Genomic DNA, 17,239 nt, shown 5'->3' on the forward strand with positions numbered 1-17,239 from the left:
TCTCTTACGATATGCCTACCTCTCTGTTTTTATCTTATTTTATTTTTCCTTCCCTTCCCCTATGTTGATCTGTTTTGTTTCTTAAATTCCACATATGAGTGAAATCGTATATTTGTCTTTCTCTGACTGACTTCTTTCACTTAGCATATTATACTCTAGTTCCATTCATGTCATTGCAAATGGCAAGATTTCATTGTTTTTGATGGCTGAGTAATATTCCATATATACATATATATGGAATATATAATGGAAATTATTTATATGGAATATATATATAAGGAATATATAATGGAAATAAATACATATGTCACATTTTCTTTATCCATTTATCAGCTGATGGACATGTGGGCTCTTTCTATAATTTGGCTATTGTTGATAGTGGTGCTATAAGCATTGGAGTGCATGTGCCCCTTTGAATCAGTATTTTTGTATCCTTTGGATAAAATACCTAATAGAACAATTGCTGGGTTGTACAGTAGTTCTATTTTTAACTTTCTGAGGAACCTCCATAGTGTTCTCCGGAGTGGCTGCACCAGTTTGCATTCCCAACAACAGTGTAAGAGGGTTCCCCTTAAGAAAGGAGATCTTAAATGTTCTAATCCCAAGAAAAAAACATTTGTATGTAGGTGATGGATGTTAACCTGACATACTGTGATGATCAATTTGTAATATAAACAAATATTGAATCTTGTACATCTGAAACTAATATAATCTTATTTGGTGAACATACCTCAAAAAAAAAAATCTAGTACTTTCTAATAGTGGTTTGAGATCTTTTTGCCAATCTTATTTCTAGATTCTTTATTCCCCAGGAGGTATGCTTTAAAAATACATTGCAGGAGCAGGAAGAAGAAACTAAAATTACAGGCTCCACTTAATTATTATTTTCCTTATTTCTTAACCAATTCTTTCCATATACATCCCTATGCCTGCAGCTTAATTGAAGTAGTGACATTATTGCTCCATTAGGAGAGGTGTTCATGCAGATGAGAAAGGAAGGGTTTGTTTTGTTTGTTTTGGCTATAGAGGCTCTTAAATGTTTAGAATAAAGAATCATTTATTTCTTTTTCTTTCTTTCCTAAGGATATATTTTGGGGAAGTTCAGCTGAATGGCTTAGGAGAAGGTATGTATCAAGGTTGAAAAGCATTTGTAGTGTTAAGAGCCTTCCTGACTTCAGAGATGGGCTTGGATGCTGCCTGTCATAATATGTAGCTTGTGATTTTAATACGTGTGATACAAGTAAGGAAAGGACCGGTGGGTGGTCCAAAGAGCTGCCAGGGAATGACTGAATAATTTTCCCCAGAGTTCTAGTAACTCAGTATTCTTTCTTATTCTTTATACCATTGTCTGTTTTCCTAATTTTCTATAATGAGCATGTTAAATGTTTCTGATGAGCATAAGCAATTTTGAAAATTGGGCATGAAACCAAGAAAACCAGGAAAGCTTTGTTGGAAATATCGCCTGCAAGGCCCCGGCTCTTTTCTATACTTAGTTCTGGGGGGCAGCATGAGTAGAAGTGCAGTCACTTCTGCGCCTACATAAACCGAGGGCTTCGTGTGATAAAGCCCCAGGGCCCCTTTCCTGTCTCACTGGGCATGTGACACATTTGGGCCAGGTTGGTTAGGACTTGCTCAGACTTTAGGACTAACAGTTTGTTTTGCCTCTTTGAAGGTAGGTTTATCTGGAAATAGAATTCTGATTTCCCTTCCAATATTAGGTCATATAAAATAAATCAAAAGAAAAAAATATATATATATACACACACATAAACATATATGAAATTGAGGCTGCTGCACTCATGGTGTGAAATAGATAAAGCCAGAGATTGTATGATAGGCTGCATGATTCAGGGAAAGCCAGACTAGAGACAGTGTCAGTGTTCTCTAGGGAAAAGCTAATTGTGTATTTCTTCTTCTAGGTTTCCAGACAGTTCGTGTTGGGACAGTAGGCACCCCTGTGGGCACCATCACTCTTTCTTGTGCTTACAGAATTAACTTGGCATTTATGTCTACCAGGTGAGGAAAGAGCCTTGGAATCTAAAAGAGCTCTTCCAAAGATGAATTCAAGATATTAAAGTTTGTTTTTCCCTCAAACTCCGTGGCTAAGCTTGTAGTTCAGCTTTGCCATTGCTGAAATCAGTCCCCTTCTGGAAAATAAACTCAGAGAGAGAGAGCCCCGTTTCCAGATGGAAGAATCTGAGTGTCTCAGAGCCATCAGTGTAGAGTTGTGGTTTATATTTAGGGATGCAATAGTTAAGACTCTAGTGGTACCTGCCAATAGATATAAGGTGAGGGGTCCTCTGAAGACTTCAGGGGGGCTGACAAGGCATTCTAACAAATATTGTCATCTGCTTATTGTATTACAGGCAGTTTGAGAGGACTCCACCTATCATGGGGATTATCATTGATCACTTTGTGGACCGTCCCTATCCCAGCTCCTCACCCATGCACCCCTGTAATTACAGGTGAGGAATGTGTAGGGGCTTTCCCAAACTGCAGCTAGGGAGAGGCATTCATCTTGTACATAGAGCACCTTTCTCAGCACTCACCAGTGGGCAGGGCGCAGTGATGGAGACCCCACAGGGAGAGAAATGGAGTGGTTAGCTTCCCTTCCTGCTGCTGCCTGTAAGGTACACCAAGCCTTGGAATATACAGACTGAGAAAATTCTTGGACATTTTGGATCTTGACGGTAGTGATTTGACTTTCAATTTGATTTTACTTAGAGACTACAAGAGTGGCAGTAATTAACAGAATGCCCTTCACAAATTAAATGGTTTTCTGGTGACCATTGGCACAGTTTAGTTAGAGATTAGAATCTTCAGGCTCATGTGCATGCAAGCAGGGGCAGAGTGGGGAGGGAGAGGGAGAGAGAATCTGAAGCAGACTCAGATCCCAGAAAACAGAATTCTGTAGAGGTCGGAACAGATGTGTATCAGGAAGGATACTGCCTTTATGGGAAGGACTTTTGAAGTTGGATGGGGTCATCTTTGGAGTCTGGATTTTTGTTTCACTGCATCTCTTTTGCTGACAGTTCTTTAGTCCCAACACTGGCCAGGCTTAAGAAAATATTCTCAAATCATATGTCAGGTAGGATGTTTGGGTTAAAAATAAAAGCCTTGGTCAACCTCTAGATATTGTTCTCTGGGGTATGTTTGACATTATCGAGGACTCACCACGCCTCTTTTGCCATACTGAGCTCTGCCTGAAACAGCTCTTGTCACAACTTGCATCCTTATCTAACCTCCCTCTGTGTCCTTCTCAAATAGACTGCCATCACTATAAAATTCATGATTTATTTTCCCCGCATCATAGAACTGCTGGTGAGGACACTGGAGTAACATATCCTTCTGTGGAAGATTCTCAAGAAGTGTGTACCACCTCTTTTTCCACCTCCCCTCCGTCTCAGGTAGGGGGAAACAGGGTCTGGGGGGGGGCTATAGTTATTTGGTATATATATGGGCATGAAATGGTATCAGAATTTAGATACAGTCTCTTTTGGTGGTCCTGGTGATTGTTTCCAGGGGGTTATTTTGAGGGGTGAGGGGGAGCCTTCTTATCCAGCAGGTAATATTGCAATGTTTCTAGTCTGTAACCATGCCTTTTTTTTTTTTTTTTTAAGCTTGTATTATTTATTTATTTGAGAGAGAGAGCGCGCTCATGTGCATGCAAGCAGGGGCAGAGCGGGGAGGGAGAGGGAGACAGAATCTGAAGCAGACTCTGTTTTGAGCATGAAGCCCAACACAGGGCTTGATCTCACGACCCTGAGATCATGACCTGAGCCGAACCAAGAGTCGGATGCTTAAACGACTGAGCCACCCAGGCGCCCCTCTAGCCTGTAACCATTCTTAACCCACAAGATTACATGTAACCTTTACATTCCTAGAGACATCTTAAAATTCCCTAGAAAATGAGTCACAGAATTCCAAATGCATTGTGATACCAGAGAGGTATTCTACCCTACTCTTGTTAATTTGGTAGCTACTTCACTTTTGAAGTGGTAAATATGGTTCCTAATCGTGGAAGGAGCACAAAAGGAACCAATAATTATTGGGCATAGAATGCCAATAAGAAACCAGCCGTGCAGTTTCTCCTCATAGTTGACACATATCTGGCTATCTGCATTCTTTTTTTTTTTTTTAAAGATTTTATTTATTTATTTGAGAGAGAGAATGAGATAGAGAGAGCATGAGGGGGGGAGGGTCAGAGAGAGAAGCAGACTCCCCGCCGAGCAGGGAGCCCGATGTGGGACTCGATCCCGGGACTCCAGGATCATGACCTGAGCCGCAGGCAGTCGCTTAACCAACTGAGCCACCCAGGCGTCCCTGGCTATCTGCATTCTTTATCTGAACATTTTTAACCATTAACTTTTCCACTTGAGTCCATCTCCAGTGTCAAACCTAGTTTCAGTGAAACACGGGCTCCATACAAGGTTCCCGGCTTCCCAAGCGCACCCACCTGTGTGGCCTTATTGTGCAGTGTCCACGGTACCAAGTCTGCTTCGGCGAAGGAGTCGTTTGTTGCCAGATGACCGATTTCAGGGCACGTTTCTTCCCTTCCGCCGCGAGTCATTCATCTCCCACCTCATGGCCTGCAGCTCCTGGCTCTGCCTGCTCATCCCCTCTGTCACTCCCCTCCTCTCTGACTTGCACATTAGGCAGTCTCTTCTAGACCTAACTCAGTTCTGTGTTCTCTAAACTAGTCCCAGATTATCCCCTTTCACCATCTTGTTTTGGGAGCCCAACAAATTAATTCACTACCCATAGATTTTTATTTTCTGTGTTTTTTAATTAAGAAAATATTTAAATTTACTTCATTCTGAGTTGTTAGGAGATACTGGATTAAAATTATGGTTCTCAGCTGTTTCCAAAACAGAAGTTGGGCACAAAAGTTAGCTTAAAAAAAAAAAAAGCTAGCTTAATGGTGTGAAAGAAATTACAAAATCCATGGGTCTCTGTTATTTCTTTTGTCCCCATTTAGAGTTAAGGAGGTTCTTGTAAAGTTGCCTAGACAGTTTGCATGTTACTGTTACTCCCCTCTCCCCATGAGTGTTTGCTCTGGGAGGGGGCAGCTTCTGGCTCTCTTACTGACATAGAACAATCCTGACCCAAAAAGAGGGAAAGGCCACCAGAGCACATTAGTACAAGTAGATTAGTTTTTAGATGATCAAAATATGAATATGTCAAGTTTGATGTTCTTTGAAGTTTTATTTTTTAATTTTTAAAAAAATTTTTAATTTATTCATTTGAGAGAGAGAGTGACAGCATGAGGGGGGTGCGGTGCTTAGAGGGAGAGAGAGAAGTAGACTCCCCACTGAGCAGAGAGCCCGATGCAGGACTCGATCCCAGGACCCTGGGATCATGACCTGAGCCGAAGGCAGACGCTTAACCAACTGAGCAAGGTGCTGCCCCTATTTTGTTTCATAAGTGATAAATTCGTAAACAGTAAATGAAGTTGTGATTTGGGAGATACGAGGATGGTGAGGCTGGGCCTTACCAAATCAGTTTGTCTCTTTCTCGAGTACAGTGGAAATTTGACCTGACCCCAAAAGTAAGGGGAAATTAAGTAGTTCCTGCATCTCCCGTTTGCACGGAGTTTGTTGCCTTGTGTAAGGGGAGCCTGTCTTTCTCATGGTATCGGTTGCCTGCTGTGTCTTGTCACAGTTTGAAAGTAGATTGTGCCAAGATCTTATCAACACTGAGCATCCTGTGGGTGGGCCATGTCACTACCCTCTGAGTACCTCTAGTTGAGGCTGGTACAGTTTGGTGCAAAAGTATTCATTTTCAACCTTAGTGGTAGAACAGAAAGAGAAAATGATTTGCCAGCAAGTCTCATCCTTCCTGTAAATATTGAACTAGTTTCTTCCTTGGCTTAACCTAGGGAATTGCATAATTGTTCAACAACTTCTATTTGAGCTTTTTGCAAAGGTCCAGTAAATGCATGTTAATGTGGTGTTTGCTTTCCCAAAAAAATACGGACCATTGTGTCATGTGGGCACAAAGTCGAGTCAGGAAATAGCTGTGACCCTGAACCTGCTACTGTGATTTCAGGTCCGACCTCCCGTTCTAAGCATTAACTAGCTAATTGGTAAGACTTAAAGATAGAACAGCAAGACCCAAAATAATCATGATTAGCTTTGAAATCTAAGAGTTTTTAAAGTGCCCCAGCTTTTACTGCATCAAGTTCTCCTTCACCATGCGGGGCTGTAAAACACCCGTACACTGTCCTGCGTCCACCTGCGCACGCATGCCTACACCTGTACACGCCATTCCTCCTGCCTCAGATGGCGTAGTCAAGTCTGCAGCGGGGGGCCTGAGTGCTTGGGTTTTTTTTTAAGATTTTATTTATTTAGTTGAGAGAGCATGAGCAGGGGGAGGGGCAGAGGTCCCTACTGGACACAGAGCCCAACGCAGGGCTCGATCCCAGGACCCTGAGATCTTGACCTGAGCCAAAGTCAGACACTTAACTGACCGAGCCACCCCATTGCCCTGGACCTGAGCATTTTAAAGTTCTAGTCAACAAATGTCAGTTGTTTAAACCTATCCTTGCAGATTCCGGGTCCCCAGGAAAAGGTCTCCAGTCTAGCATTGTAACCTCAGCGTCTTCATCCTCAGCACGCCTTGCACCTGCTCTCAAGCCCTTGCTGCTGGAGGCCATTCTCTAACACCCTTCCGCCTCTTTTGACTAAGGACACACTAATACTTGGTTCGGGTTTCCCTGTTTTGCCAAGTCATACCAGCTTGACTCAGCTTTGTTTTCCACCTGCTCGTCAGGGCGACAAGCATGTAGTGGAGCCCCCTGGGATAAACGTGTCTTCCTCAGACGCTTCCAAGTTGTCCTTCTCGGGAGGCAGCCATGTTGCTCTCTCCCTGCCGCACCCCTGACTTCCAGCGTGCAGTTCAGCCCCCATGGCTGTCTCCCCTTCCAGAGTTGTTTTCACTTCTTTCTTAAGTCCCTTTTCTGTTTTCTTCTCTTGTTTCTCCTGTCTCGTGTGTATCTGTGCACAGTGTGTGTTTACTGTCACAAAGGCACATTTTCAGACCCCTACTCCTGTGGTGACGGACACTCTGAGGGTCCCCATGGCAGGACTGGCCTTTTCCCATCAAGTGAGTCCATACTGGGAAGAAGGGGATATAATCAGACGGCATCTTTTTATTTAAAAATTATACATAAAGTACAGGGAATAGCTATTTAAATGTCCCCAAGTGTTCTGGGGGTTATTTGAGGTTTGGTAATTGATTTTTAACAGGATGCAGCCATAGCACAGCAGCCCAAAATAGGATGTTTCGTTTGCCCCTCCTCCTACCATTGATGTAAAAAATACATGGAGTTATTTATATCTTATTTCCAAATAAACAATCCAAGAGTGGTATTCTTTCTTTTTCAGTATAAATAGGAACTCTCCCATACCCAGGGGTGATGGAGGGTGTGATTAGGGAAGACGCCTTCTGTTTCAAAGGGACCTCAAGGACAAAGGAGAAAATAGAATGATCTGGGAAAAACCAATGACTTTGGCTGCAAGTTCTGCTCGGGCTTGTGCTTCGCCAGTCCATTGGGCTGGAAACCTCAACAGTTAGCTGAGCCCCTGGGAAAAGGGGGAGCAGGGAACTCATTTGAGGCCTTTGGAAGGCTGCAGAGCTGGGAATGTCAGTCCCACTGCAAACAAGTCTGTGCTTTCTTAGCCACAGAGTAATGGCCTGCTCTGTCTTTAACCCTTACGTCAGCCGCCGCCCCCCCCCCCCCCCCCCCCCCCCCCGCATGAGGATGTGGGCTGGGATCCATTCCTTACCTCTCCACAATCTTGATCATTAGTCATACTCTAGGATTGCCTATTTTTTCCTCCTCCTTTCTTCTGCCCCTCTTTGTTTTTCTCTCGCTTAGCTCTCAAGCTCTCGCCTTTCCTATCAGCCTGCTGCCCTGGGCGTTGGATCAGCTGACCTGGCTTACCCAGTAGTGTTTGCTGCTGGCCTAAACGCCACACACCCTCACCAGGTATCTTTAAAGATGGGGAGAACCCCGGGGGTTCCTCTGCGGCCTCCCTTGCCTTGAGGCAGTGGAGGGGCCTCTTCACGCGCCAGTATTATGCTAAGTGCTCTGAAACAAGGCTCTTAGGTAACTTCAGAGGGCCGAGGTGACTCCAGGAGGAAGGGCCTCCTAGAGTTCAGAAAGGAAAGAAGAGCTTCCAAGTGTTTTCTCCCTCTCTTTCCTCTCCCTCTGTAGTTCTTACCACATACGTCACGTTTCCCATTAGCTGAGTCCCAGAGAAGACAGATCCAAGGTTTCCCGCCCATTTGGTGGCAGCATTGGTGGTGGAAAAGGTCGGAGGCACTACCATCACACCAGGCCAAGTTTCCTCTCCTGCCTGACACTGCCGTTATTCACTATATTCTTCCATTTTCCCCCAAAGCTCATGGTTCCTGGGAAGGAAGGTGGGGTACCCCTTGCTCCCAACCAGCCTGCCCACGGTGCCCAGGCTGACCAGGAGAGACTGGCAACCTATACTCCGTCTGACGGGGCCCACTGTGCTGCCACACCTTCCAGCAGGTGAGTTCACGGCCTGGCTGCATCCTCCCTGACACCTGTGCCTATCTGGTGTCAGTAAAGAGTCGCTTTCAGCATTGCCTCAGGGTTGGCACTGAGGCCCCAGATGTGGAATTCTTAAAGTTCTCGATAAGAATCTTACATTGCAGCTGGTATGTAAGGAAGCTGCCCCGAGCTTGCTATTAACAGCCAACAGCCAGGACCTACTTCTTATCACCCTCTTCCAGTGAAGGGGACGTTCAGATGTGTTTTTTTGTTTTTTTTTTCTCTTACCCCCAAATTTATTCCCTTGGAATGAGTCCTCAGTGTTTCCTGAGGACCAGAGCAGGTGGTTTGCTGTAACCCTCAAGTTTGGGGCCACAGTGGATCTGTGGTGGTAGTTAGGATTATTATTGTTGTTGTTGTTGTTGTTTTTCCTCTGCTATGTTAGCACCTCATGGAGATTTTTTAGAAACAACTGTTTTTCTTCGTTAAAAATTTTTAAAAATCTTTGTATTTTCTGATTACAGAAGTGATACATTCTGTAAATTTCAAATTATGAAGACATTGATGAGTTAGATAGAACATGAAAGTTCTCATTATCCTACCCTGCACAAATCACCACTGTTACCGCCTTTTCAAAGATGAGAGGATCTCAGAGGGTTAAGTAATTTGCCAAAGAGCACTTAGCCCACACAATGGCCCGGCTCAGGCCGAGCTCCTCTTTCCCTTACAGTCGGAGTTCTCCCGTGGGAAGATGAGGCTGTCCTGACCTGCCCTGCCCTCCCTTGACTGCAAGGCCCCAGAGATAATGACGTTGATTGCCCCACTACATCCTAAATGAACTTTTGGATAATAGATTTTTTTTTTTTTTTCATTCCCACGGTGGAGCAGTTGGAGGGAAATTATTTGGGAAGATCTTTTTGTGCCATCCACCAGGAAAAATAATTACTTTCATTCCTGGTTTCCCAAACTTCCATCCTTTTATCCCTCCCCCTGTCAGATAATCAAAGGAATATCCCGTTAGTCGTTTTACACTCTAGTTTTCTGAGCCTTGACTCCTGAAGCATGTCTGGGAGTAGCTAGAGATAGAGAACCCTATCTCTTCTCCTTGGGGTAAGGGGTGCTTAAATGCAGGTCATCAGAGCTCAGGCCTTTCCTCAGTGCTGGTCTTTCCTGCTGGCTGGCGTCCTCTTGGAGAGCACAGTCCTCCTCCCTACCTTGAGCCTCTGCTTTTGGCCAGAGGACCTTTCCTAACCCCTGCTGCTGCTGGGGCTCTGACTACTAGCCTGGTGGCCACAGGGTGAACCCCCACCTGCATCCCCCATCCCCCATCATCCAGGACTCCACATCAGTCTGGAGAGCTGGAGAGGGAAGGAGTGGGCAGTCAAATGAAATGTGCCATTGAAAGACCTTGCTGAACAGAGGGTTGATTAGGGGTGAGGAGAGGAAACGTGGTGTGGAGCACAGAGGGACCTCAGCCCAGGCGATGTGTCATGGGCAGAGAAAGCTCTGCCTATCTGAAGAGCCAAATTTGGGACTCTCAACTTAGGATAATGACACTGCCCCTTGTGAGGTAAGGCTTAAATTTAACACACAACTATATAAACCCTGTAAATGATTCCTTCTTATGGTAATTTTAGATAACAAAACAAGAAGGCAGAGAACAGCTTAAAGCTTGAGTCTGCCTATGTCATGGATTACTGTTAAAATCACGGTTAGGACCTCTGCTTGCCTGTATGCATGATTGCTGTATGCTTGGTAACTGATGCTTACCAGAGGTGTTTCAGATTAAATTTAATGTAAGCCTTACACAGTTGTAACACTTGAGTTTCATTCACATATGCCTCATTTTTAGTGGCTCCTGGAAGTGCAGTCCTCTGCTGTCAACTCAGAAGGGAGAGTGACAGTGGCTGCAGTCAGCCCCGTATTGCCATTAACCACGTGGGTCGGCTGGTGGGGGGCCACTCCTGCTCTGGACTGCAGCCCCACCAACGGTGGGTTTATGGGCAACCAAGTAGGCTCTGCCGTGGTTTGAGAATGAGTACCAACACTGTCTTTCTTCTTCAGCGAGGATACTGAAACGGTATCAAACAGCAGTGAGGGCCGGGCATCCCCCCACGATGTCTTGGAGACCATCTTTGTCCGCAAAGTGGGGGCTTTTGTCAACAAGCCCGTCAACCAGGTGATTTTTCTGGCACTGCCACCTGTGAGAATGTCTGAGCCTTTAGAGTGAGGCCTTAGGGGCAGGGCTCTTCACTTAGGGTCTGTGAGACCCCTGAAAGTGCATGCAAAATTGTGTGTGTGTGTGTGAATTTTTTGGGAAGAGGGTTAGTAACCTGTGACGGCTCTCCAGAAGAAGTTCACAGCTCTTGTTCTGCGATCATATAAGCACACTCCCCTAGGAGAGGGAGACTAGGCACCATTTGGTACAGACACCTTGCACTCAAGTGTCAGGGCCTCAGCCTTACTCAAAATAAGAAGTTCCTCTTCAGCTCTACCAGTGCAGAACAGTTGTTACCCAATCACTGTGGGTCGGGCTTCCGAAGCTGACTCCCGGGGTCCTGGGGGGCCCCACCCCTGTTTATGTTACGGGTGTGTGATGGGAGGCGGGGAGATTTGGGGTTTGCCAGCAGGATGGGAACCTGAGGTCAGTGTGGTCAGCCTGGGTGTGCAAATCTGCTGGACCCACAGGCAGCTGGTGGACTCTGAGGAAGCCTGTAAAAGCTGGGACAGGGGTGGGCACTGAAATTTCTGTCTCTTCAGGTGACCCTAACCAGTTTGGACATACCCTTTGCCATGTTTGCTCCCAAGAATTTGGAGCTGGAGGATGCCGATCCCATGGTGAGTCCCCCTTTGACTTAAGTTAACAGATGGTGCTGTGTGTCGTCTTCCTGGGCAAGTCAGTGTTCCTCCACAGACTATTAACCATGCTCCTGGCTTACAGATTTTCAGCCAGGTTGGGTCCCTTACAGATCCTTTGATTATTAACAGCAGCTTGCACCCAGTGCATGGAACCAGCCCCTACCTCCACCTTGTTCTGAAACAGGTGAATCCTCCAGACTCCCCACAGACCGAATCTCCTCTCCAGGGCAGCCTGCACTCGAATGGCTCCAGTGGGGGCAGCAGTGGCAATACCCACGATGACTTTGTCATGATCGACTTCGTAAGTTGCCATCACCTTCTTGGACCTTTGCTGCCATAGGGGAAATAAACCAAGAACTGTCCAGGGTACTTGAACAGGACTTCCTTCGCAGGGATCAGATGGACTGGTACAGATAGGGGATGGGATGGGTGGACACCTGGCTGTGCAGGTCATGGGGGGAACCTGCCCCCACGCCCTGCTTGGGGACACATTTGGAGGCCCATGAACAAGAAGGCATTTTGTGCCGTGTCTTTGGTTGAAATTCAGCTCTAAATGAGGATTTGCCAGTGGTATCCATGTAGGCCCTATTCCTGCCTAAATGGATGGCCCTTTGCTAAGGAAAGGAGTTTGAGGGAAGGGAACATAAACCTTAGCACCTGGTTAGCACCAGGGCTAGAGCTCAGCTGCCCAGAGGAGAAAGGTATAGCAATTCCACCCCCTAAGATGAACCTGGGGGAACCCTTTCTCTGATAATTACTGGAAGGAAAGAGGGTTGTTCATAGCTTCTTTCCCCTGATTTTCCTCTCTGATCTAAGGCAAGCTAAACTGAGTCTGTCTTGTTTTTGTAGAAACCGGCTTTTTCTAAAGACGACATTCTTCCGATGGACCTGGGGACCTTCTATCGTGAATTTCAGAATCCCCCTCAGCTGAGCAGCCTCTCCATAGATATCGGAGCGCAGTCCATGGCTGAGGACTTGGTATGGAAACCCCTTCCCCTGCCAGACCTCAGCCTGCAACCTCCTGTCCTCTTTTAATGGTCATTCTTGCTCCAAAGGCCTGGAAATTTCTTTGTCTTACTGCCCCACCTCCCACACCTCCCATCCTCTTTATAACAGGAAAGAGACACTTTAGATCCTTATTTTCTGTTGATCACACTTGAGGTTGCATTGTGCCTGGCAGTCACTGTCTTGAAGTTGCTTGCATCGACTTCCTCCTCTTCTGTCCATGCTCACCATTACTTCCCATCCCTGCTGTTCACTGTCTCGGGTCTTCGGCTTGCGGCTGCCACGAAGCCAAGCTGCTCCAGTCGCTCCTGCGTTCAGCTGTTCTGCTTGTCAGGCAGAACGCCAGCAGTACAGGGCAGAAGAAACGTGAGGTCCTGAGCATTGGTGTTCTTGCTCTTTCCTCGGAGAGCTCATATCCGCTTCAGCCAGCAGTTCTTGAGTTTGCCAGATGTCCTGATACTGATTGTAATCTCTGCATCTCTGCTTAGCGTATTTCCTGTGTCCAAAGGGCAGAGGAGCATGCTGCACGGCTGTAAACTCCGGGTGCCCTACACCTCCACGCAGCCTGTTCCCAGGATGTCCCCAGAGGCTCTTAAGTCTTGTCGTAAGAAAAGAATTCAAAGACAGACCAGACACAGTGGTTGAGTGGTGCAGGTGAAGAGTTTAGTGAGAGCACACTTGAGGTGAGAGAGCGGGCGAGCTCGGGAGAGCTGTGCACCCCAGGGTTTGGGTCTCTATCTTTTATTGACAGTTGTTAACAAGGGGGGGAATATTTATTATTTGGAAGGAGGATTTCTTTGGGAGTAGGTTTTCACACCTTTTCTCCCTCACTTGGTCAGGGTCACTGGCCTTCTTTGTCTTTGAGTGCGGCCAGCCAGGACAGGCCTCTGACTTTCCCGATAGCTGTTCCTCACTTCCCCCTTTGCTGGCCTCCAGACATCCTGTTAAAACCTAACTAGCTGCTTACTCTAACACCACAGGATGTCAGGGTGGGGTGGAAATGTCACCTTCTATATCAACATTAGAGGAATGGCCCTAGTAGGAGTAGGAATCTTGGAATATCTGCCCTTGCTTTGCTCGAAACAGAAAAGCATGCTCAGTAATAACAATACTATAACAATATCATTATTATTAACATTTATTGAGGCTTCCTAGGTGCCAAGCATTTTTCTAAGTGCTTTACATGAATCTTCAACAATCCTAAGAGGTAGCTTTTCTTATTATCCCAGTTTGTAAACAGATAACTTGCCCCTGGTCGCACTGAGCCGGCAACGCACAGCTTTGATCCTAGAGAGTCTGGCTTCTGATTTTAGGCTTTTAGCCACTGGCCCTCTGGCTTCTCATTGGAAACAGGCCTGGAAGAAACCGGACCGCGAAGGCTCCCTGAGTGATTCTGCAGCCAGGAGTAGCCAGTTACCCCCGCCTCCCGCCGCTGCCCTGGTGCCCCTAGCATGTCTGGGCCACCTGCCAGTTCTGGGGGGGCGGGGCAGGCCCAACTCTCCTCAGCACCTGGTGCCAGTCAGGAAATCTCTTCAGATGCACATTCAGCAGTGGAAACAGAGCACCTGATTAGGGTCAAATTTTTATTAATAGTTGATTCTTGAGGGCAGTTAAACTTAATTTCTCAGGTTCTGTTTTCTTCTCTTGTTTATTGTTTTCTCTTAACTCTCTAACATGCCCCTTCCTCAGCAGGTATAAAGATGCTGATTCCTAGGCCTCCCCACAGACCTGCTGAGTCAGACTCTCTTGGGAGCGTGGTTGGGACACCTTTGTTCCTGTGCCCCCAAGGGATTCTGCCCAGCACAGGTCATGAAGAACTCTCCTAAACTTTTCTTTTTTTTTTTTTTAAAGCATTTATTATAATTCCATATCCAGTGATGACTTCTTTTTTTTTTTTTTAAGATTTTATTTATTTATTTGACAGAGAGAGAGCGAGAGCAGGAACACAAGCAGGGGGAATGGGAGAGGGAGAAGCAGGCTTCTTGCCGAGCAGGGAGCCCAATGTGGGACTCGATCCCAGGACCCTGGGATCATGACCTGAGCCGAAGGCAGACGCTTAATGACTGAGCCACCCAGGCGCCCTCCTAAACTTTTCTTAATCTGTAGCATACTAGGCCTACTGTTTCATTCCTGTGTCAGTCTGATCTGTGCCAAAGGTAACTTCTCTGTGTCATCCTGTTGTTGGCATGCTCCTTTTCTAGCTCGGTAAGTGTGTGGCCCACTTGATTCCCTGGGCTGTTCTGCTGAGCCCCCGAGCCCCCACAAACCCTGCTGGACACAAGCCCACTGTGCGGTGCCTGCCCCCCGGCCCAGCATCTCCTGCTCTCCCGGCCCACACTGTGACACTGAGCTCTGGGCTATGCTCCCTTCTCCAGCCGGGGCGGGGGGCCTGCGCTAGCTGCCTCTTCAGGACCCTACCTGAATAAGCAGCTCTTCTCTCCCCTCCCGATACAGGACTCACTACCAGAGAAGCTGGCTGTGCACGAGAAGAATGTCCGAGAATTTGATGCCTTTGTAGAAACCCTGCAGTAAAAGTTGGTGTCCACGGGTACCAGCAGCATCCCCTTTCTGTGGTCCCAGGAGACAGAGCCTCCCACTCATCAGCTGCTTCCATCCCTCATCTTGCTCCAGGTGGAGGAGAGGCTGGTTTCCCCCGTGGGGACCCGGAAGTCCCTGTTCTGACACCACCTGGAGACTCCATGGCAGCAGTCAAGCCCGGTGATAGCATTTGAGAGACTCACCCCCTGGCCTTGGAGGTTGGAAGACCCTTTATAACAAAAGGGCCCTCGGCAGGGCCATCTGCTTCCACCGCCCATCAGCGACTGCTTCACAATGGCTGTCATCCCATTCCTCCTGCCGGCCCCCTGCCCTGGGTCCTCCCTGCAGCTGGCCCCTTGCTGACTTATCATCAAGCACTTGACATTCCAGCTCCTGGCCCAGAGCCTGGCATGGAGGCAGAAGGAGGAAGGAGACAGTGCTGGGAGGAAGAAGGAAGGGCTCCTTTAGGCTCTTTTTTGGTCCCCTTTGGTTTGATGTCTTCTTCCTCTCTCCTTCCCTGTCTGCACCCCTGTGCCTGTACTTTTGGCAATATGATAGGCCTCTTGCCCAAGGTGGCGAGAACTCCAGAGTCAGCTATTCCCACCCTTGAGGGTTGTGCCAGCCCATCTCTCAGCGGAGGTTCTGAGCAGCCCTGGTGGCTGGCTATGCTCAGCTCCTCAGCTCCATGGAAGCAGAATCCTGGGTCTCCAGGATTCTCTCATTGGGAGTCACAGCAAAGGTTCTTTTTCTCTCCTTCCTCCCCCTATTGCTGCTCCTTGGTTATAAAACACGGTAAATATTTATTACTTTTCAGAGAAATCAGATATTTTATAGAGAAAATATGTTTGAGGTTAGATGTTTTCACTTGGGGAAGGTGGAGGGCCTCTTCCTGGAGTAGGGCCTCCTCCTCAGGAGGTTCCTCAGATTCTGGGTTGCTGCTCTGAGGATCTTCCTTCCCATATACATAAGGTGGGATCCAAGAATAGGGCTGGCTGAGGGCAGCGGAACCTCCCAGAATCGCTGCACTTGAACTGACGACAGGCTTTACCTTAGACTCCTACGTATTCCTGGTGAGAGCCTTGAATCTCTCCCAGCTTCTGCAGAGCAACTGACTCCATTCTCGCAGCCCAGGAAGTCTTGGGTGCTAGATGTGTACAACTCTGTGTGTACAACTCTTCAGAGTTGTACAGTGACATAGAGTGCAATGTATGTGCCCCACTGTGGCCCCGGGGAAGGCCAGAGGGGCCCCTCCTTCTGGGGGGACTTGTTTCTGTTTCTCAGGGCTAGGTTATGGGCCTTTTCCTCTTTCCACCTGGGCCTGGCTACCACCTTTCTTTAATCCCAGGGTCTGCACCCCGTCCTGAGGTTTACTAGCTGGATTGGTTCCTTGTTGAGAAACCAAAGCTAGGCATATGATTGACTTAACCATTTAGGTATTGTTCCTTGAGTCAGTCAAGCACTTAGCCTCACCCACCTATCATCTCTCCCTCCCCCAGCCTACCCGGTAGTCCTGGCCAAGGGAAACAAGGCCCGCCCCGTTCCTCCTGGCCCACCTGGGCTGTTATTGGTGGCAGCTGTTCTGCCTTGGAGCAGGTGGTCCTCAATTGCTTGTTAGTAAATGCATGTGACATCGTTCCCACTGATAAGGCTGAACTCTGAGGGCTGGAGTGCGCTCTGAGGCTGTCTCAGGTAGGCTGAGCCCTGCCCCTGTTGCATGCATTCTGCTGCCACAAAGAAATGTTCCCAGCAGTGGTGTCCGGCTGGCCCTCCTCTTTCGGGTCCAGAGTGCACCCATGGCCTGCTAAACCAATCCAGATCTACCCCGCAGGCCCCAGTGCTCAGAGGGGTGAAGCCCTGGTAAGCTGTTGATCACCCCCGCCCCCCACGTCCTGCCACAGCATCTCGGCCACTGTCCTGAGGCCGAGCACGGGAAGGCCTGTTAGCCATTGTCCTCTTTGACTCCTGATTGTTGGCCTTTGCAGGCAGCAGGCTTTCCTTTAGGACCCTGTCAGTGAGAGGCCAGGGAGGCTGAGCCCTGAGCTGAGAATGGGAGGAGCAGAGCAACTGTCAAGGCTGGCCCTCAGCCCTCGGCCCCAAACACTGACAGGGGTGACCCCTGGACTGACTCCTGCAGCAGCCCCCGGGACAGGGCTGGGGCCCATCACCCGTCTCCAGGTGGCAGAGTCCCTCCGCCTCCTCCAGCCCACCTTGTTTGGAAATACTGAGCTATACTTTAAAACGTATTCGAGAGATTTCCAATAAATTTTTTCTGTACTTGACAGCCTCCTGTCCTGCCAGTTGTCTAAAGTGTTA

At 47.6% G+C, this 17,239-nt stretch overlaps 1 protein-coding gene across 17 annotated transcripts in view; it reads left to right on the plus strand.

The window, feature by feature from the left end:
* ATG13 (autophagy related 13) overlaps positions 1–17,203 on the plus strand; it is a 58,148-nt gene extending 40,945 nt beyond the window's left edge. For 11 of the 17 annotated variants that reach the window (XM_032414026.1, XM_032414024.1, XM_032414028.1 and 8 more), the window contains 12 exons: positions 1,084–1,124; positions 1,920–2,016; positions 2,367–2,465; positions 3,314–3,407; positions 7,006–7,104; positions 7,880–7,990; positions 8,406–8,542; positions 10,589–10,703; positions 11,285–11,362; positions 11,568–11,684; positions 12,233–12,361; positions 14,843–17,203. In XM_032414026.1, the coding sequence (XP_032269917.1) occupies positions 1,084–1,124; positions 1,920–2,016; positions 2,367–2,465; positions 3,314–3,407; positions 7,006–7,104; positions 7,880–7,990; positions 8,406–8,542; positions 10,589–10,703; positions 11,285–11,362; positions 11,568–11,684; positions 12,233–12,361; positions 14,843–14,920 (1,195 nt within the window). In that variant the 3' untranslated portion in view covers positions 14,921–17,203. The remainder of the gene's footprint in view (positions 1–1,083; positions 1,125–1,919; positions 2,017–2,366; positions 2,466–3,313; positions 3,408–7,005; positions 7,105–7,879; positions 7,991–8,405; positions 8,543–10,588; positions 10,704–11,284; positions 11,363–11,567; positions 11,685–12,232; positions 12,362–14,842) is intronic. The other 6 variants (XM_032414035.1, XM_032414036.1, XM_032414037.1 and 3 more) reach the window with 6 other exon arrangements.
* The last annotated feature ends 36 nt before the right edge of the window (positions 17,204–17,239 follow it).

This window comes from Phoca vitulina, unplaced genomic scaffold (genome assembly GCF_004348235.1).
Source record: "Phoca vitulina isolate PV1807 unplaced genomic scaffold, GSC_HSeal_1.0 scaffold16, whole genome shotgun sequence".
NCBI lineage: Eukaryota > Metazoa > Chordata > Mammalia > Carnivora > Phocidae > Phoca > Phoca vitulina.